Source organism: Syngnathus acus, chromosome 10 (genome assembly GCF_901709675.1).
Source record: "Syngnathus acus chromosome 10, fSynAcu1.2, whole genome shotgun sequence".
Lineage (NCBI taxonomy): Eukaryota > Metazoa > Chordata > Actinopteri > Syngnathiformes > Syngnathidae > Syngnathus > Syngnathus acus.
This window is the reverse complement of record NC_051095.1, coordinates 23,360,237-23,383,330: the sequence shown is the minus strand read 5'-3', so window position 1 is coordinate 23,383,330 and position 23,094 is coordinate 23,360,237. Positions and strand designations below refer to the sequence as shown.

At 42.0% G+C, this 23,094-nt stretch overlaps 1 protein-coding gene across 7 annotated transcripts in view; it reads left to right on the top strand.

Moving 5' to 3' along the window:
• Nucleotides 1-23,094, top strand: part of ablim3 (actin binding LIM protein family, member 3) — a 64,836-nt gene that overhangs the window by 25,795 nt on the left and 15,947 nt on the right. For all 7 annotated transcript variants that reach the window (XM_037261591.1, XM_037261596.1, XM_037261595.1 and 4 more), the window contains 4 exons: nt 5,083-5,266; nt 12,160-12,275; nt 15,488-15,614; nt 16,416-16,509. In XM_037261591.1, the coding sequence (XP_037117486.1) occupies nt 5,083-5,266; nt 12,160-12,275; nt 15,488-15,614; nt 16,416-16,509 (521 nt within the window). The remainder of the gene's footprint in view (nt 1-5,082; nt 5,267-12,159; nt 12,276-15,487; nt 15,615-16,415; nt 16,510-23,094) is intronic.

Below are 23,094 nucleotides of genomic sequence, written 5' to 3'. Positions count from 1 at the left end.
TGTGTGATTTTAGCTAGTGTCTCTCCTTTCTACCTTTTCTGAGAGAGAAAAGGTAGAAAGGAGAGACACTCGCTAAAACCCCCACAGAGAAATACAATGACTGTAGCCAGGGCAATCTGCCTTTACTTGACAGTTATGCCATGTTGCTCGTGTTTCAATAAAATACAGGCGGCGCAGCCAACGCTTTATCCCGTTAAGAACTCCACAGGTTGAAGATTTGTTGCAGCGTGTTTTTGATCTTCGGTTTGTACGCAAGGGTGAGGTGCCAATTGTAAGTTGGTTGAGGTTGCCCACTCATTCGCACTAGATTTGTACACAGCGCTAGTGCGCTCAAGCGTAAAATTTGGTGCATCTTTTGTGCCGGATGAAGCCTCATTTAACATATTTGAGAATTTGACAGACGGCTCTGAAACCGTGCAGGATGTTCCAGTCTACTGACACCTGGCAGTTTAGTGGCTGAGAGTAGAGTAAACTTTACGCCTGCTAGAAATATGTCATTAACACAATAACACCAACATAATTTAAATGGGCACACATCGTACACGGCTTCTGTTTCCTATGGCAACCGAGCACGGGAACCTTCTTTGTAATCCCTGAGCCAATTCTCCATATTGCGGTACACGTTGTGATTAGCCAGAGAAGATTGGATTTTGCAGTCCAGCTTGAGCAAATGCTGTGAGTTGGTCAGGCGTCCGTATGCTAATGAAGTGCATTATGCAAAGTGCGAATATCCTATCATTTGACAGTCTGGATAACAGACTGGTAAGCAGAAGGGAGGGAAATAGCTTTAAAGCACTTCAAGACACATTTTCCCCACGTTTCCCTTTTCCATGACGGTACCAGATAGCATGTGATTAAGATTTTGGTAGGAGCCCCAGTCAGACGAAATCAAAATGTGGTGAGAACACTTTGAAGGCAGTGGTTTTGAAAATGTGGTTGACACAGACATTTTTATGAGCAGCTTTCCCATTTTTCCACTTTTTATCCTTTCTCTGTAGTTTTCCAGCCACTGCCGCTCAATGCCAATGACCTGTCATGATGATAAAGATCCGTCATCACATCTCACCATACACACTGTCACTTTTCATCACTGTGCCTCTTCATAGTGCATCAGAGATGGATTTATGTATGTGCTTCCAACCTTCTGCAGCTGCCGAGACGGTTTTGTTCACTAAGTGAAGGCATATTGACCTTTTATTACAACATTACTGGACCATTGACTACCTCACTAACCGGCCCCAGTACGTGCAACTGCATGGCTGCCGATCAGAGGTGGTAGTCTGCAGCACTGGAGCACCTCAGGGCACAGTCCTGTCTCCATTCCTTTTCACACTGTACACCTCGGACTTCACGTATAACACTGATATCTGCTATCTCCAGAAGTTCTCCGATGACTCAGCTATTGTTGGCTGTATGTCTAAGGGGGGCGAGCTGGAGTACCTGTCGGCCATCAGCGCCTTTGTGGACTGGTGCGAGCACAATCACCTGTGCTTGAACACCAGTAAGACGAAGGAGCTGGTGATTGACTTTAGGAGAGGAGCACCTCCCCACTCACCGGTGAACATCCAGGGTCGGGACATTGAGGTCGTGGACAGTTTTAGGTACCTGGGTGTTCACCTCAACAATAAACTGAACTGGACTGATCACATGAACGCCGTCTACAAGAAAGGACAGAGTCGCCTCCACCTCCTGAGGAGACTCAACTCCTTTGGAGTGAGCAGGCCTCTGTTAAAAACCTTTTATGACTCAGTGGTAGCCTCTGCCATCCTCTACGCTGTGGTCTGTTGGGCTCCGAGCAGCACAGAGAGGGATAGGAAGAGGCTTAACAAACTGGTTAAGAGGGCCAGCTCTGTGGTGGGCTGCCCTCTTGACACTGTTGAGGAGGTGGGCGAGAGGAGGGTGCTAGCTAGGCTAGCATCCATCAGGAACAACCCCTCTCACCCACTGCATCTGACTTTGGAGAACTTGAGCAGCTCCTTCAGTCAGAGACTCAGACTCCCCCCGTGTAAGAAGGAACGCTATCGCAGCTCCTTCATCCCCACCGCAATCAGGCTGTACAATGCCAACCTGTAACACATCCTTCTGTGCAATACTTTCCCCGTAACGTGCAATTCTTAACCCCAATGTGCAATTTAAGCCCAATGTGCAATATTTTCTGCCACACAATGCATAGATCTATTTCACTCCTATAACCCGTGCAATATTTCTCTTTGTAATTAGCATTGCTAAACTCCATACATTTCATACACTTTACGACACTTTACCACTATTTTATCTTCTTTCTGTAAATATTCATAGCTCATATTTTTAGTTTTGCTACAATTGCTGTTATTTTTCCATATTTTTTTTTATAGTGTATTCTATTTATTATGCCGGAAGACTACGGTCCTGAAGTCTCCTGAAGTCTCTTTGCACTTTTATCCCCCAACTTGTACCTTCCTGTAAATCGAGCTGTTGTTACATGCAGTTTCTCACACGTGAGATTAATAAAGTTTCTCTTATCTTATCTTATTAACTCATCTCATAAACTGTTTGAGATTAAATGAGCTTTTTTAGGGCTTTATGGTTGACTGCATGGGTTTTGTTGTAGGTTTAGGGTCTTATTCTCAAGAGAAAAACAACCATTTGCACTCATACTCTTGAATACATTATTATCATTATGATAATCTTTGATATATTTTCAAAAGCACCCACTTAACTGTATCAGAACTGTGTTTGTAGCTGTGTAGGGTAACCCTGGGTTGTTTGTCACACAAAGAAGCATGACTTGGGACGGAAGGTGGTCTCCACTTTACTTTTGTGCAGCTAATTTTACTTCATCCATAACTGGAGATCTTCTTAAAGTTTCTTATTAACTTACTTTGTGCACGTCCGTTATGATTTTGCCACAAAGTCTGTGTGCTTCACTTGCGCTGAATCTAAAGGGAGTGCAAGAAGCTGCTTTGATTAGCCAAAAATCAAGTCGGCTAACTTCACTCCCACAATGGTGCAAACGCCAATTTTTAACTGCGCCGTTCTACAAAATTACCAAAAGAAACAATACACTTCCCATGCACACTTGTTCAACTGCAATTTGTGCTAAACTTGCTCAATTATGGTTCCTTACCCTGATATAGCAGTACACACATGGAGTCACAGTGGTGTTTTTCTTCATGGAGATTCACTTTGTCTGTTGTCATACTAACAAAATACTAGCCTTCTCCAGAACTGTACTCCAGTTCACCAGAAGCATCTTTCTGTGTATCTGTAATACTCACAATCTGAAAGAATATTACATGACAGTCTGGATTTCATCTGCATCACATGTGATCTTCATCAGTGCCACGTTTAACTTATTTTTCTCCCCAGTAGGAGGGTACAACATCTGTCAACTCATTTTGTTGGTTAACCACAGAAACTGGAAGAAACCAGACACTAGTTGCCATGCTGACCACTGTTCTACAAAAAAGGCCTTTAAGTATCCTGCCAATCCCATTGGAATTCATTGACAGCTCTATGGCAAAATGCTGAAGCATAAATTCTGCTTTGGGTACACCATTTAGAGACAACACTCATACGGCATCGCATGCACGCACACACGCACGCACGCGCGCACGCACACACACACACACACGCACACACAGTTGTTGAGAAAAGCTTGTGGTCTGCTGTTTTGTCAAGTTCTTCACATGCGGTAGCTGATTTTTCCACTATATTTCCACAAGAGCAAATTTAGTTGTGGGACAATGCCTCTCTGCCAATTTTCAATACAAACACACACATTGGAATCATACTGGCGGATAAAAAAACTAATTAAATTCGCAAAGGATCTTGGTTTCCGTAAATTTGCATCAGAGATGGGCAGAATCTAATTTTCACTGGTAGAATTACTGGTTATCAATTTATTATTATTATTTTATTAATTAATGGTATGAAATTGTATTTATTTATTTAGACAGGACAGTGCCAGTTTGATGAACACCAAAGATATAGACATATATACAAACATCCCAGTGTAAAACCAGTCGGAATTAGCCGGAGCTAAATTTCATCCGTTGTCCTCGTGACATAGAACATAGACAGGACAGACAGACCAATAGACATTACACATTACATTAACTCAGCCTGACAGAGCAGACATCCAGATAGACAGACTAATACATTATAGGGAGATAAAAAAATTAAAACATAGTATAAAAGGTTATATCCACACTGTGGAAAAACTATTCTAACCGTCCCAGCAAACTATTTACTAAAAGTGATTACAAGTTTGTGAGCTTTTTAGCCACTGTTTCAGTCGCCTTTTAAAAACATCAAAAGAAGGGATCTCTCTAATTGAGGCAGGGAGTAGATTCCAGTATTGACAGGCATTTATGGAGAGTACGCTCTTACCAAAAGTAGTTCTTCTATATTCAATTTCACAATCACATCTGGATGTTGACCTGGTACGCAGTCTTTCTTATGGATGAATTCCATAAGAGGAGGAGGAGCCAGGCCATTTAAACACTTATATATTCAGTATGCGTTTTTGAAGTTCCTAAAGTTTCCAAAACTGAGGAGATAATACTTTTCCAGAATATTACAGTGGTGATAAGAGTTGGGTTTTTTGTCTAGTATTTTGATAGCCCTTTTAGAAACCTGTTCAATCGATTTGATGATTGTCACGTTTGCAAAAGACCAGTTTGTAAAACAATATTTCATATGCGAGAAGATCATACAATGCAGATATGTTTTTGTTGCTTCTGTTGTTAGATAGGGTCGGATTTGTTTGAAGTTTCATAAGTTGAACTGAATAGTGTTAGTTAATTTTTTGATTTGTTTCTTAAAGTTTAGATTGGAGTCCAAGATCACACCGAGATACTTGAAGTGTGGCACACACTCCAATTCTATTCCCTTAGAGAAAACACCAGACCTCTCAATGGTCGTTGGTCTTTTGCTGAACAACATGAACACTGTGCTATTGTGAAAAATTCGAAGCATTAGCTATGGATTTTTAAACATATCTGAAATAATTATTGGAATGTTTTAATTTTAAAACTATTTCGAGAAACCTTACAATGTACTGTACATTATGATAACACATTTTCGCTCATCTTTCCACAGTGTGTAACTGTGATCTGGCGAGGTCAGGCTTTTTCCAGAAGAAAGGCGAGTACATCTGCACAGCAGACTACCAGCGACTGTACGGCACACGGTGCGACCGTTGCAACACTTTCATCACGGGCGAGGTGGTCTCTGCTCTGGGACGGACTTACCACCCCAAGTGCTTTGTCTGTGGTGTCTGCAGGTACATGTGAGCACACTCGGCATCACACATCACAGTTGCGACCACAGATTGACAAAAGCACACCGCACACCGAGCGACACCTATTCATGGTGGATTTGCTTTGTTTTAACATTTGCACGTGAATGGGGTCACAGTATCACAGATCGAACACCTGATCAAAAATGTTGTCTCTATTACATGTTTTTTTATAACAAAAATTATGTTGTTTTCCTTTCATTGAGTTAGCAGTATTGCCAACAACCACTCAAATAGCCACACTGTTTTCTTCCTTCTTTGTAATATGGTATTATAAAATAGCTAAAGGGGCCAGCGAAACCGGCTTCTATTTTGTCCCTTCTTCCTTGCTTGCAATGGTTGTGTGTGCGTGCCCCTTCCTAGCTAAAGGCACCGCGTACCTTTTGCCATTACCCCTCCCTTCGTATTGAAACTGCTGCCGGGTTTTGGCAGCAGAGTTGATTTGAAGTTCGCCGTAGCTGGTGATTGTCGCCTCCCCCTGAGTATTGTCTTGGCTTGTATGACTTGTGTCTGCCATGCAGGTTGCGTCCACACTGCATTTTTTTATTTTTGGTGCATGTGACTTTCTGTTCCTGTTAGCCATGAGCCGCTGGTGGTGCGCGTATTGCATCTGGTGACTGTGGCCCCTGCATTCGGCTTTGCCCATTTGTGTCCGACAGTTCACTTTGCTATGGAATGGTCCCCGTGTTGTGTTGACTGTGGTTCCCCCTGTGTGGTCGTAGAGGCCAGATTGACCACTGCCAGAGGTGGCTCGGGTCCGCCCGTGTTGGCGCGTGCCAGTCCGGGGATCCGTATGTGACCTACAGCATGTCTGTGCCACTGGAGGTTGCCAGCCAGGAGCTGGTGTCATCCGTTTAGTTGGTAGGTCCCTTTCCCACTGGTCAAACCAGACACTTCAAATATTGGTGCTTCTGCTATTGTGTCTGGTCCTTCCAAGAGCAGCGGTGAAGCATTTGCATGCTGGTTTGGAGGTCTCTCTTGCGGGTGTTTTTTTTCTTTGAAAGCCATGTTAGATTGTTTATGGTTCAGTAATATGTGGTTGCTCAAAGCATTGTTTCCTAATAATATGATAATATGCCACTGGTTAGCCCGTACGCCTAACAGTGCAGAGGTTGTAGGTTTGATTCTGGGTCCGGCCTCCCCGTGTGGAGTTTGTATGTTCTCCCCGTGCCTGCATAGGTTACCTCCCACACTCCAATAACATGGATGGTATGCTCTTTGAGCACTCCAAATTGCCCGTAGTGTGAGAGTGGACGGTTGTTCATTTCTGTGTGCCCTGTGAGTGGCTTGCAATGCATTGTAGTCTATATTCAAATTTTGAGTTGAACATCTATGGTCACTACTTTTCCAAGTGCATTGTGGGTAATTATGAGTGCCCTACATTTATGCTCCCCGGGCATTCGGACACCCCAAAATGGCGTAACCCCTTACTGGTGCACTATATACCTAGGCCATAGGTCGGCAACCCATGGCTCCGGAGCCACATGTGGCTCTTTCATCCTTCTGTTGTGGCTCCCTGTGAATTTGGAAAATAATGAGTATTTTATAAAAATTAAATTTTATTTTAGTTTGTTCATTTTAAAATATAATTCTGAATTTGAAGATTATTGTAAACTTGTAACATTAATATTAAACGTTTTTAATATTTTTACCGCCCAAAATATGCGTCACATCCGCCGATGTGCGACATTCGAATTCCTGGCGTCCCTCACGTCTGGCAGCCGGCGTTTTTCCAGCACACTACCAGCGTGATAACTATATATTAAGTGAAGTAGTCGTTTTTTTTAATTCAGGAGGACAACTGGCTGCACACTCCAGTACACGCGATGGGACAGAAGCAGACTGCGCATTTTTTTGGTTTGCATTGTTCGTTCAGTGCTGGTGGATAATATTTGGATAAGTTTGGATTTTTATCTCATAAATAAGAGGACAGGTGACTGCAGGCTGTTTGCATTTTTTGTTCAGTGGGTTGGGTAAGTTTGGATTTTTATTTCTTAAATACGAGGACTCAAATAGACACCGGGTATTTTATTTGAAATTAAGCATCAACCAAGTGCAAAATGCTTTTTGTTACATGCAGAAATAAAATTCTGTGTTCTCTGCAGCAGTTCGTTGATTTCATTTTCATAAATGCAGTAGTTTTTTGTACATAGCATAATATATATATGCATAATATATATAATGATGTCAAAATGGGTTGTGGCTCCAGGTGCTTTCTTTTCATTGGGGGGCGGTCCCAAATGGCTCTTTGAGTAAAAAAGGTTGCCGACCCCTGACCTAGGCAATAGTGCGTACATTCGGACACAGCCCGTGTTCAAAGGCCATCAATGGAGCAGTCATGTCAGTACATTTGGAGCACACTGGAAGAGACAGCAAGAATCCATAGGGCGGATCTCATTTTCCCTGCTAGCTGCTCTTTGTTACATTGCTTGCAGTGCTTTTCTTGGCCCCTTCTTTTCTTGATATTCTCCACCTTTTGATAGAGCAATAAATATGCAGTAGTTAAATTTTTTCTGATTCTTTTGTCTGCTAATTGTTATGTTGATGATTTGTCTGCACCACGAAAATGGTGAAAATTAGACTATTACAGCAAAAAAAAAAAAAAGAAACAGTAAAACAGATTACATGAACCCAGGAAAAAGCCTATATAGTATTTGTATGTATATTTTTTATAGATCCCAATAATGGTTACTGGATTTCCTTCCGTGCATTTTCTTTAGTGCTTGTCCTCATTAGTCACGGGTGAGATGAAGTCACTCTCAGCTGACTCAGCAAGTGAGGGTGGGTACAGCCTCGACTGGTCAAGTGCAAGACACATGCATGTCAATCACACATTTTCATATCTACTGTATAAACAGTACAGCTTTAAAAGTTTTCAATTGACCTAACAAGCATGTTTTTTCAGGTGTAGAGTAGCTGGAAAAATCCACACAGGCATGATGAGAAAATGCAAATTCAATTCAAGATGTTCCAACTGACATTTGAACCTAGATTTCGTAACAGAGACGGATGTGATAGCCCCTCTGCAGAATTATTTTTAAATAAAATGTATCATTGTGACAAGGGATAAAGACAATGTCAAATAGTTTTGACATTTTATCCCACCCTAACTTTGCTGCATTATTCTTCCCAACCTCAATCCTGCCCCCTTAGTCGCGCACTTCATTATTATGGTTATCATCTTTCTTCTCTTTATCATCATCCACATCACAACGCCCTTCTCTGTCATTCCACCATGACCTGCCTTTGTGATAGTCATCATTTCCTCAGCTCTAATGAAATCAGAAAGCAGATTTCTGTGCTAAGGTTTTCATGGGGAATGATCAAAAGGGCAAGCTGCAAGTATAACCAGAAATAGCTTCACTTCGGGGGCTAGTTAAAACATGCATTAAACATCTTAACATCGTAAAATATTAAAGCATTGCTGATAGAGCAACTTACTGATGAGGCCAAGGTCAAATGTCATATCTGCACTCAATTTGACACACAAATCCGCTTGTTACTTCCTACCATAAATAAAGCACATTGTCATTTCACGCACCACAGGAAAAAGTGCACTTTTCAGTCATATGTGTGAATAGAGTGTCATTTTTGCTGCAGAGACAAAAAAAATGGTGCAAATGGCAAGGAAAAATCACTGTACAAGTTACAATCGAGGAAGCTGGTTAAAGGTAGCTCCACTATCTTTTTACCACTGAATGGAATATTAACGAGGGAGTTTCCACCACAGGTAGAGGCCTCTCTATGCAAAGCCTCCTAATGCTATTGTTTTGGAATTCAAAAGAGTGACTACATTCACATGCATTCAATATTCGGGTTAAGGCCATTTTGGGCTTCTGAAAAAATCTGAATAACCTGTTTAGATGCCTGAACAAACAGAGATACTTGTGCATTTAAATATCCCGCACATCGACGTCATGGCGCAATTCGGACGTTATTTCCTCTTGTTACTTTCTACCATAACCAAAAGACATCATATTCATGTCACTCACCATAGGAGTAAAGATGTCTATTTTGCCCTCGCTCCAAAAGTGTGCTTTTCTGCCGGATCTCCGGGTTCCGCCATGACTGTTTACATCTTGTTGTGTGAGTTGTGCACCAAACATAGGGACTTATTCACACAAATGTACTCTTAAAATACACAAACTGCGGTATTTTCACAGGAGACAGAAAATCACTGCATTGAAGTTTTTCTCAAGGAAGCTGCGCAAACACTTCCCGTACTACAAAGACCAAGATTCCTTTGAATTGTAGAGCTGTCAATACAAAACCCCCAATTTCAGTGAAGTTGTGACATTGTGTTAAATGTAAATATCAACAGAGTAAATTGTTTTCCAAATCCTTTTCAACCTCTTCAATTGAATACAGTACCAGCCACCAAAGAAGTGAGACCCATTGAAATCTGAGGATTCCTGCAAAACCGAATTGTGGATTTTTCCAGAGAAATGTGAATTAGATTGAATTCCATTTGGAAAATATTGCACATTTTTAATCTAAAATTGACTTCATATTGATCCAGATGTTATATTGATTGTCGCCAGTGACGTACATGCGGCTCATCTGCAGGTTACTTCGAAGTAGCTTGTGTTTAGTTCATTCACGTTTTAATACATCCGATACAAGCAATCCAATCAGAAAACCGTGCTCATGACTGAATGCTTAAGAGCTGGTGATGGTGATGAGTGAGTGTTACGGAACCGGCCCGCAAGGAGGTTCGATCAGGCCCGCAGGATAATTCAAAAGTGAAAAAATGCATAAAAGACACAGAATTAATATTTTTAATATTATGCAATTCATGGATTGTCCGCTATGGGGCACACTGTTTTGATCAGAGTAGAAGACAACATTGTTTTGATCAGAGAAGACAGACCCAACACAGCAGACGGTAGCAATGCGCCAATTGCTGCTTGTTACGACGTTGTTTCTACCATAGTCTCTACCCCTCCCCTGCACCCTCATTAGCCAAAATGTCATTATCAGCTAGTCAGGACATGGCACCTGGTATTGATGCACTTGTACAGGCCAAAAGATGCCAAGTATCAGGAACAAAAACAAGTCCAGACTGGACTAATGCCTTTAAAATGCTGCCTTAGATACTGTTTGCATTGAAAAAATGCAGCTCTGTGAAGATGAATCCTGACTGTGGTGATTGAAAAAGTGTGCAGTTTAATGTTAGTCAGCAACTTCACGACAAAAAAGTATGGTGGATTTCTACTGTTCATGCAACTCCATGATTAGATTTTATATGCACATATGTGTAAATGGTTTAAAAATTCCTTTCTTTATAAATCTCGTTTAATCTTAAAGTGCATTACTGTTAATGTTCTAAGTTATGTTAATGTAATGCTATTAATGTTTTGTAAAAGGAATGTTCATTAAATTTCAACATTTTCCTCATTGTGCTTCTTTACACCCAAAAAAAGGAAAGACGTGATATTTTGGTTATTTATAGCATAGTGTGGTATCATTTGAATGGTCCGGCCCACTTGACATGTACCGAGGCCGTATGTGGCCCACAATGTGAAATGAGTTTGACACCCCTGCGCTAGACCTTAGTACAACCTCTGGAGCGTGCAGGACAAAAGATTCGTAAGTCACAAGGAGATTTATCAAGGGTCGCCGTCATTTCAAGGTCTCTCCAGCCAGAGTGTGTGTGCATTTCATGAAGGTGATACACTTAGGTCGATGGAAGAATCTGCACGGTTGAAACAGCACACTTTTTCTGCACATTGGAGGACATACCACTATTGAGTCTTACAACAAGGAAATATGCTGTAACACAATGATAAATGCCCCTGCCTCACCTTTTTTGGAATGTGTTACAGGAATCAAATTCAAAATGATTGGATATTTGCAAAAAACAATCATGTTTTTTTTTTTACATTTTACACAACTTAACAATTTCATAAAAATTGGGATTTGTAGTTTAAATCAGCTGTGGTAAGCAGAGAAAAAGTGTGTGCTCTATTAATGGCAAGGTATGTTGGGGACAGTTGCACCTAACAGAAACAGGAGCTGACTGTTTTACATACTCAGTTACTGAACCAAGGCAGAGGGAGCAAATCTGCCTCAGGGTCTACAGCAGACACAATGTGTGCTGCTCCTCTGCTGGTGACTCCGGGGTCTTGATGCCATTTCCAGGTCTTAGCGGAGTAGTAAATAAGATCATTCTGTAATTTTAAAGGTAATTTTATCCATCTTCTGTATCGTTTATCCCCACGGGGGTCACGGGCATGCTGGAGCCTATCCCAGCAGTCATTGGGCAGTAGGCGGGGGACACCCTGAATTGGTTGCCAGCCAATCGCAGGGCACACAGAGACAAACAACCATCTTAAATACATAGTATATATATATATATATATATATATGTTTATATATATAAACGTATATACTGTATATATAAGCGGCACAGTGGAGCACTGGTTAGTCCACCTCACAGATCATAGGGTTAGGGTTTTACACACACACACGCACGCACGCACGCACGCACACACACACACACACACACACACACACACACACACCGTAATTTATACGTATATAGCATAATTTCCGCACTATAGGCCGCTACTTTTTGCACAAACTTTGAAGCATATAGTCCAGTGCGGCTTATCTATGGATTTTTCATGATTTCTCTGATATTGTAACAGGGTTTGTTTTGGTAATACAGGTATTAGAAAACAGTCTGGTGTAGCTTTCTAAGAACAAAACAGGATTTTCCCCAAATTTTAGCTGATGCATCTTATATTCAAGTGGATGGATATCTCACTGAATTCTTGCCAGCAAATTTTGCTATCTCTGGGTAGATTTTCAGCACTTGAACCACAATTATGTCCTTATTACTGGTTCTAATTCTCTGCCTGTTTTCACTTCCACAGCAAACCCTTTCCCATCGGAGACAGAGTGACATTCAGTGGAAAGGACTGTGTGTGCCAGCAATGCTCTCACTCACTGGCCAAGCCAAATGAACCTATCAAAATCCACGGGCCAAGCCGTAAGTCCAGCATCTGCCTTGCTTTCTCCCTTCTGTTTGAGCTACCCGACGCAGACTCTAATTTGATGTGTCCGTAACCCCACTTTGCACATTTAGCTAATCATGTTTCTGTCAGATCATTGTGCCCACTAAGAATTATGCATTTTACCACACTCATCATTTATTTGTCACTACCGACACAAGACACTGATGTGCAGGTTCCCATACAGGGATTAAAACTAGTTGTAAATTAATCCACATTTTAATCTAGGATGTATTGGAATAGCTTTCCAGAAAATGGATTAGACTAGACTACCCTAGACTAGTCATACTCTTCTCCTAATAATTAAGCTGTCTCAAAGAAAGACTAGATCAGCAGTGGCCAACCCGCGGCTCGCGAGCCGCATGCGGCTCTTTGGCTGGTTTCATGCGGCTCTTCAGGAGATTTCGCATGACAAGCGTCAAAATGCTTGGCTGGCGCTGCCATTTATTCCCCCTAGGTGGCGGTGGTGCAGTTGAATCGGTTTGAGTTGAAAAGAAGAAGAAGAATGACGTACTGATGACAAATGCGCGCGTTTATTTGAGTTGTAAATAATTTGTTTCAAGTTCGCTCTCAAAATGGCAGGGAAAAAAAGCACAGCCAAACGAAAATATGAAGAAGAACACAGGACGTTTTTAACAGAGTGGGAGAGTTTATATTTTTTTGTTGAACGTAATGGCAAGCCATTCTGCCTTATGTCAGGCATCATTAGCGCATTTCAAAGCTTCAAATCTTCAGCGTCACTTCAGCTCAGTCCATCCTAATATCGACCAGGAATTTCCAAAAGGGACTGAACTTCGCAAGCACAGGTTGGTCACTTTGAAAAGTCAGGCAGAAAAGCAGATGCATTTTTTCCATAAATTTACAAACCACTCAGAGACCGTAACGCTTGCATCATATCAACTGGCTTGGAACATTGCACAGGCTAAAAAGCCATACAACGAAGGCGACTTCATTAAAGGGTTAGGGTTATTGAAAATTGTTATATTTCTGTTTGTGGACTTGCTTGAACTGAGAGTTTAAGTGCGTGTGAGACAGTGTACACAATGTTAACTGTTAAATAACTGTCATTATCTTGGTGTGGGACATATTCAATAAATCTGGCTGAGCAGAGGCCTGTGTGTGTCTGTCTCTCTCTGTCTGCGGGGGGTGATGTGGCTCTTTGCGGGGGGGTTGATGTGGCTCTTTGGGATGACACAGTCAAAAATGTGGCTCTTCGCCTCTGACTGGTTGGCCACCCCTGGACTAGATATTTTCCAGGTTTAAATTAAGAAGCCTGGCAAGGGGAAGATTTACTTCAGAGTAAAAGATGAAAGGGTGATACAGTGAAGCAATGGTTAGGGGTTAGATTACGGCTCCGGCCTTTCTGTGTGGAGTTTGCGTGTTCTCCCCGTGCCTCCGTGGGTTTTCACACTGTGAATTGGTTGCCAGCCAATTGCAGGGCACACATCGACAAACAAGTTAAGTCAAGTCTCTGAGTTGCCCCTCTTTTCACTCGAGATTCCAAAACATGGGACCACAAATTCACAACTACACAACTTCAAAGTTGATTATTGTCCAAATGTCCAATATCAGAACACCACTTTGGTTCAGATCGGGTGGGGGGGCTGTTCCTCCCAATCATCCCTATCTAGGTTTCACTGTCATTTTCTACATGAGCATTGAGGTCACCCAGCAGAATAATGGAGTCCTCAGAAGGAACACAGTCTACCTCATTGATGGAAAAATGTTGGAAAATTAAAACTATGACAACAAACCAAAACAGTAGTGATTTAAAGGGAATAATTTATTTGGCACGTAAAACGCTGACGAATGCTCACTGACTCTGGAGTAACAAAAGATGGTGGAGCAGGACTAAGCTAGGGCTTGCTTCATTCATGAGTACAAAATCCAAATGGCTCCCAAGATGTGTGTTCATCACTCTGTCAGAGTGTGTGATGGTGCTCAGAGAGCAACCTCTAAATGTAATCCTCTGGTTTTTTAGGCAGCCTGTTCCGCTGCAGTTCTGTGATGTGAATATGATTTATAAGAATGCAAATGCATGCTTAGAGGGCACAGGAGGTAGTATGACTATCTTTGTTTATTATATACGTAACTGTGGTACAATCAGGGGATACATTGAATTTGTAGCTGTCTTTCCATTGCCGATTTTTGTGTTTCTCGTAACAGAGTTTACATATTTTACTTTAGTTCCATTTCCCAAAAGATGTTACACATAGATAAAGCATTTAAAATGTGTATTACACACTGTTGATACAGCTGTACATAATGCCTTACAATGAGTTCTGGAAGAACTGCCATCATCACAAGAAGCAAATGTATAATGACTCAGTAGAAAACAACTTCACAATGAGAAATAAAGTCATGGCTTTGTTGAACCAGTACCGTCACCACTGAATGACAGTTTCAATATAGTATTTACCAGCAAATACACTGACGCTGCAGCAGTTTTTCACAGTCAAGTATAGTGTGTCGTGGCTGACAGTTTGCAGAGTGAAGCGGTCGCTTTGTTAGTGGGCATACTTCTCCAAGGGCCGATTGATCATGTCTAAGAAGATACTCCGAAGCCAAGTCCTTTACCTAATGGAAATAAGTAATTATTTCCCAAGTACTGTAGTGTGATACTCGGGAGCCACAAATCATGATCTAAATAGTCCTGTTAGTGATGTGAAATACAGTTGTTAATTGCTGGTGGAGATAGCATGCAGGACCTTTGGCTCATTTTCTTCTTACTTTAATCACAGTTTTACAATTGTAAGAAGAAACAGCATTAGCTCAGCTCAGCATTATACTGCATTTGCACAGCTATAGATAAGGTGGGCTTCAGCAGATTGGTAGACAAGTATACAAGGATGCCCAAGCGGGGTATGCACACACACACACACACACCAAAATTCAACATTGAAATCCGAGAGGCAACATAGGACAAGGAAAACAAATCGCATGCATGCTGTTATTTGCGGTGTACACACAGACTGAATTCTCCACTGAGTGTCCACCAGGGCTGAACAATTAATTGAAATCAAATTGAAATTAATGACATCATCCTTTTATAGCGTCACGTTCGCCCTTCACACCCTGCCACCGAATACATTTTAGCAGCACATAACCTATTTTCTTCATTTTGTTCTGCTGCTCAATTCCCACCACCTGTCTATCCCTCCTCTGTGTTGTTCTTGCTCTTTTTCTCCAGACTGTGCTGGATGTAGAGCAGAGATCAAGCAAGGTCAGTCTCTCCTGGCACTGGAGAAGCAGTGGCACGTCAGCTGCTTCAGATGTCAAACGTGCAACATGGTCCTCACCGGAGAGTACATCAGCAAGTGAGCATGCAAAGACCAACAGAAACCAATATACTGTGGAGTGAGTCTCAAAGTTGAAACCCCTTACAGTCATAAAGTCTCCAAGAATTTAATAATTAACTCTGGGCAAGTGATTTTCTATTTCTTTAACTTTCTGTGTTTTGCAACACATTCCAAAATAAGCCCACAGAATCATGGATTCACTGTTTGCTTTCCAAGTCAAGTCAAGGTATAGTATCTTTCAATCGCTTGATTGCATTTAACAGCGGTTGACTTTTTAGTGCAACCTGTCACGTAGTAAGTGTAAACAGAAGGATGCTAAAAAACTGAAATGTTTGAGATCTTCAATTGAAGTTGGATTATTATTGATTTTATATCAGTGCGACCTGTCACATAAGTGTGAGCAGAAGGATGCTAAAAAGATTAAATGTGTGAGATCTTCAACTGAAGTTGGATTATTATTGATTATTTTATTTACACACTTGTATGCCAATTAAAAGGCTATCCATAACATTGCATATACTTTGTAAGAAAGGTTTTAATTTTTTCAGGTTTTTTTTCTTTTCCCCTTGCCCTCCTCGGAGTTGAGATCAGGGAATGTCACTAATATTTGTCAACTCTGGGAATGTGACTTGGTTTTATAATGGCAACAAATCAACTCAAACGAGATACAAACAACAAGATAATTCCTGCTTTCATAATTATCTGAAAACATGTCAAAACAGCAAACCACAAAGGAATTGAAATTGACTATGATGATTCCTCTCTACTCCTTTTTCATACATGAAACTAATTACAGTTTTTTTGTGTTCTCGGTTGTAGGGATGGAGTGCCATACTGCGAGGCGGACTACCATGCCCAGTATGGGGTGAAATGTGAGGGCTGCAGCAGATACATAAGTGGAAGGGTTCTGGAGGTGAGACTCAAGAACACTTTCAGAAGTGACACAATGCTAACTGAGTTTTAGCTGGGAGGATGTGCACAGTAATTAAGAAACATTCAAATAGGAGATGACTGCGCTAACCGAGAATAATCAGCCTTATCACAATTGAGCAGTCACATTTCATCTGTTTAAGCCCCGCTGTGCTTGGGGAATGTGCGACTTACGATTAGAAAATGATAAACATTTTGACATGCTCAACCAGACTGAATAAAATCATCTGCATTCGTCAAGCATAGTCCACTCTAGGGATAAAGTGGTTTAAAAGTCGGTCATGGGGTTTTGGTGTACTATAAAAATATGTTTGACCAAAACCTGTGGTAGAGTTTCAAACTGTTTTTACTTTATAACCATTTAAAATATTCATTTTACGTTATTTAGTGCCATTACAGACACAAAACATACTGGAAGGCTGTTCTCGTGATAGTGGTAGTTTTTCCCATGACAAAAGAAAAATCACTATGCAGAAAGGTGGAATCCAGATTTAATTCAATAAAATAGTTTCTGCAACTTTTAGTCTCCCTGGTCACTATCAACATCTAATCATTTTAAGTGAATCCCATGTCCTATTCCTTTTGGTTGGATTTAATTCTCGGCTGTCTCTCTCTGTGCTTTTGTGGCTTTTCTCTTGAGACTCCAAAAACATGCAAGTCAGGTTATTTGAACACTCAATTGTGCATAGATGTGAATGTAAATGTAACTGCTGCTATCCATTCCCCTCAAAATGGCTTTCAAATGATTTGATCTGCGATTGACTGACGTCCAGTTCATGGTGTACCCTTCCTCTCGCCCAAAGTCAGCTGGGATAGGCACCAATTGCCTGTGACTATAATGAGAGTACAATAGAAAATGGCTGGATGGATTAAAGTTGCATTGTTTTCAGTGCATGTATCTATATTTTTTTTCTTTTTTTTTTCTTTTACCATGATAATACAGATATGATAATTGATACATCCGGTGATAATTGATACATTTTTACCTTGCTCCTCAGTGGATGCATATATACATGTACCCCTATAAATTTCAAACATTACACATATATGTGCTTTGTGTAGTTAGTTGTGTAGTTATGTTGTTCCAAAAAAATTTTAAACTATAAATATAGTCGTATTTGAATTCAAATATTTGGATTCAAATATTTGGATTCAAATAGCGGCTCGGTGGCGCACTGGGTAGCACATCCGCCTCACAGTTAGGAGGGTGCGGGTTCGATTCCACCTCCGGCTCTCCCTGTGTGGAGTTTGCATGTTCTCCCCGGGCCCGCGTGGGTTTTCTCCGGGCACTCCGGTTTCCCCCCACATCCCAAAAACATGCTTGGTAGGCCGATTGAGCACTCCAAATTGTCCCTAGGTGTGAGTGCGAGTGCGAACGGTTGTTTGTCTCTGTGTGCCCTGCGATTGGCTGGCAACCGGTTCAGGGTGTCCCCCGCCTACTGCCCGATGACAGCTGGGATAGGCTCCAGAATGCCCGCGACCCCCGTGGGGACTAAGCGGTACAGAAAATGGATGGATGGATGGATGGATGGATATAATATTTGAATCCATCCATGGATGGATGGATTCAAATATTATATCCATCCATCCATCCATTTTCTGTACCGCTTTGTCCCCGTGGGGGTCGCTGGCGTGCTAGAGCCTATCCCAGCAGTCATCGGACAGTAGGCGGGGGACACCCTGAACCGGTTGCCAGCCAATCGCAGGGCACACAGAGACAGGGCAATTTAGAGTGCTCAGTCGGTCTGACAAGCATGTTTTTGGGATGTGGTAGGAAACCACGTGGGCTCAGGGAGAACATGCAAACTCCACACAGGGAGGTTCGGAGGTGGAATCGAACCCGCATACATTGGAAAACTGTTTTTGTGGGTTTTTCCTTCAGCACATAAAATTATTATTATTTTTACTATTGTGCCATAAGTGCTGTATTGTTACATTATCCTTATTTTTGTCAAAATATCTCACAAACACCACATCAAAAGAGGGATGGGACTAAAGAGACAGATAGTTGATTGTTTGAAAAGTGAAAAGTTTCAAAAGACTGAATTTTGGTAGAAATCTACATAGAAAAGGGGCAGAAAGGTTACAAAAACAGAAGACCAGAGCAAATGGACTTGAAATGTTGAATGGAACATTTATGAGACTATTTGGATTGGAACTAATGAAAGAGATTAGCAGAGATTGATTAAATACCTTTGGATGGTTTTATGGCATTAGGATGTAGCGCACGCATACGCGCAGACACACACACGCACGCACGCACGCACGCATGCACACACACACACACACACACACACACACACACACACACACACACACACACACACACACACACACACACACACACACACACACACACACACTTCTTGTCCCTGAGCTCCTTTGCTCATCAGAACGTTTGGTGTAAAGTGCTTTGTGCCTCTCTTGAGTTATTTATAGACACAGAGACATGTCAGTCTTTATCTCTAAGTCCCTCCCTCTCACCCTCTGTCTAATTCCTGCTTATACTAGTATGTATGTCTCACTCAAGGAACGCTCCTGTGCACGCATATTGTTTTCACCAAGTTTGATGCTTATTATGTAGAACACATTTAACTTAATCTTATATATAGCAATATCTGATGTATCTCACTGGAGGTCATCACTGATATTCATCCGTTTACTAGATAGCTTATCCTTATCAAGGTTGTAGAAAATCGGAACATATGCCATCTAACTTCAGTCAAAGGGCAGAATACACCCTAAAATAATTTTCAGTCAATCACAGGTCACATAAAGAGACAGACAAGACTACCATTCACACTCACATTCACACTGCTAATGAGCGGGAAGTACCGTATTGGCCCGAATATAAGACGACCCTGATTATAAGACGACCCCCTCAAACTCAAGTTTGAAAAAATCCTTTTTGAATACCAAATTTAATTTTTTATGCAGAAAATGATTTCATCTGAAACAAATGATTATAACACTATATTCGAGAGAAAAAGCATGTTATTTTGCCTCATTCAAATCATGCAAAAACTGTGTATCACATCTTAATATCTGAACATTAAATATGTAAACTAAAGTGCAATCACATTTGTAAACGAATGGCTTCTGGTTTTTGAAATGTAAATAAATACTGTGATAAAACAACAAAATTGCAATAACTGCATTAACCATCAAAGTGAAGTCTAACTGTAACTGTAGTCTTGAAACAAATCTGAATAAGGAAAAACATTGCAATAAAATAATGCAAACAGCTACCACTATTGTTCGGGAGTCTGAGAACTGTTTAGGGGTTGGCTCGGATGGTTATGCTCTTTTCGCCCCCGGGTGTCGGTCAGAACACAGGAGGGAAGACGTGGTTCAGTTTTGATTGCTTTACTGAATTATTGGCAAAAAAATAATAATGAATAACCATAAATGAAATACTCTCGGCAACACACCAAACATAAGTCATGGATCGAGACAACAAAATACATTTGCTGGCGACCGTTAGTCGCCGTGCCGCTGCGTAACGGCTACTCGTACGATGCTAGGCAAACTTAAAGGAGTGCGCCGAAGCTATCAATCAAACGGCGCACACACGAAACAAATGGCGATCAGACAAACGGCACAACAGTAGACAGTAGTAACAATGAAATGTATATACTCACTTTGTGTCAAAGACGCACACGATCACAGCAACATACTCAGTCAATACCAGCAACCTTTAACTTACCGCTGCGCACAAGTGAATGGGTATAATGTCTAGACCCCGAATGTAAGACGACCCCATTTTTTCAGTCTTATTTCAATGCAAAAAACATCGTCTTCTATTCGGGCCAATACGGTACAAATCGAACCACAAGACTCTGCTGTCTGAAAGGTGAAATTGAAGTCCAAGTTTGAAGCAAAAATAAGTGTGTTTTCAAAATGCATAGCATTTAATCTCAATACTAAATTTAGAACAGCCTCTTAATGTCTCAGGCTCCAGCTGTTGTGCAAATACTGTAGCATATGACCAAAGACACTAACTCTCTGTTCTTGGAAATCAAGAGACAGAAATGCATCCTTCTTGACTTTTTCTTCAGAGTAACATGATTAACATGACATTAGACGATTTCCTGCACATCATAGAGAACATTTTTAGTGAAAGACAGCAGAAGTATCTGCAGATGCATGTATTCAAAGTTGATGATCGTATTAACAGCATGCAATAGCCTATATGACAGGGGTGGCCAACCCGCGGCTCGCGAGCCGCATGCGGCTCTTTGGCTGGTTTCATGCGGCTCTTTTACGTTCATATCAACATTTGTGTTTATTTTTCGTGCGTATTTGCTTCGCTTGAGTTCAATATGGTATTTTGGTCAAACGCGCATGCGCGTGAGGTGAAATCCCGCAAAGGAGGAGGGACAAACCCATTTGAGGAGTGTCAATTTCGCTCTCAAAATGGCAAGGGAAAAATGCACAGCTAAACGAATATATGACGATGAACACAGGGCAGAGCGATTGGTTTTGCTGGCTTTGTAATGAATGGCGACTGTGACTACGGGGGCCCATTAGGTCCAGAAAAGCTGACAAGACGCTAAGCCAGGGGTGGCCAACCCGGCCAAAATGGCAAGGAAAAAATGCACAGCTAAACGAATATATGACGATAAACACAGGACGTTTTTAACAGAGTTAAAGTTGTTTTTTGTTGAACGTAATGGCAAGCCATTCTGCCTGATATGTCGGACGTCAGCGCATTTAAAAGCTTCAAATGTTCAGCGCCACTTCAGCTCACTTCATGCCAATATCGATAAGGACTTTGCAAAAGGGACTGAATTTCGCAAGCACAAGTTTGGACACTTTGAAAAGTCAGGCAGAAGAATAGGTACAGTTTTTCAAAAAAATTACGAAGCACTCAGAGACTGTCACACTTGCATTGTTTCAACTGGCTTGGAACATTGCACGGGCTAAAAAGCCATACAATGAAGTGGAGTTCGTTAAAAAATGCCTCAGTGACGTTATTGAAATCTTGTCTCCTGAAAACGACAAACTAAAACGAATGGTCTGTCCCGCCACACATAGTAAGTGAAAAAACTTATTATGTTTTTGTTTGTGGAATTTGTTGAACTGAGAGTTTGTCTGTGTGAGACAATGCACACAATGTTCATTGTTGAAAATGTGGTTTTTGGTCTGTGGTTTTAGTACTGTAGGAGTCAATTTGTCATTATCATGTTGGTGCGTGACATAATAATGTCACACAATAAATGAAAACAACTTGAACCGTGCCATCAGGCTAGCGAAGCGAAGCCACAGTCGAAAAATTCAGGATTTTTTCCACGACGCCAATAACACCAGGAGTATGTGGCAAGGCATACGGGCGATCACGGACTACAACTTACCCTCCCCCCCGGTGGGTGAGGTTGATGCTGACTTCCTAAATGGTCTAAATAACTTCTGTGGGCGTTTTGAGGCACTAAACAGCACTCCTGCAGTTAAAACTGTTCCCCACCAGGAAGAGGAGGCCCTCTGCCTTGACTCAGCCGACGTGAGGAAGACTCTGAGAAGAGTCAACCCACGTAAGGCCCCAGGCCCCGACAACATACCTGGGCGGGTGTTCAAGGAATGTGCAGGCCAGCTGGCTGGTGTCATCACAGACATTTTTAACATCTCGCTGGACCAAGCCAAAGTGCCAGTATGCTTCAAGGCTGCCTCCATCATTCCGGTGCCGAAGAAACCTCAAATCACCTCATTGAATGACTACAGACCTGTGGCACTGACTCCCATCATGATGAAGTGCTTCGAAAGGCTGCTCAAAGAACACATCGTCTCCAGACTCCCCCCAACATTCCATCCGTTCCAGTTTGCCTACCGGCAGAACCGCTCTACTGAGGATGCCATCTCCTCCGTTCTTCACCTGAGCCTGGCTCACCTGGAGGAGAGGAACACCCACGTGCGGTTGCTGTTCCTGGACTTCAGCTCAGCGTTTAACACCATCATTCCACAACATCTGGTGGAAAAACTGGAACACCTGGGCTTCAGCACCCCCCTTCGAAACTGGCTGCTAGACTTCCTCACCAACAGACCTCAGTCAGTCCGGGTCGGACAGAACACCTCAGATGTCATCACCCTCAGCACAGGCTCCCCTCAGGGCTGCGTCCTGAGCCCCCTGCTGTTCACCCTGATGACACACGACTGCGCCCCCAGGTTCACCACCAATCACATCGTGAAGTTTGCAGACGACACAACGGTGGTGGGCCTCATCAGGGACAACAACGACCTGGACTACAGAGAGGAGGTGGAGCAGTTGGTGGGCTGGTGCAGAGAAAATAGCCTGATCCTGAATGTGGAGAAGACGAAGGAGATCATCGTCGACTTCAGGAAGAACCAGCCTCACCACGCTCCACTGATCATCAACAGCTCAGCTGTGGAGGTGGTCAGCAGCACTCAATTCCTGGGAGTCCACATCACAGACGACCTCACCTGGACTGTGAACACCACAACACTGGTCAAGAGGGCACAGAAGCGCTTGTACTTCCTGCGGAGGATGAGGAGAGCCCACCTGCCCCCACCCATCATGAGGACGTTCTACCGAAGCACCATAGAGAGCATTCTG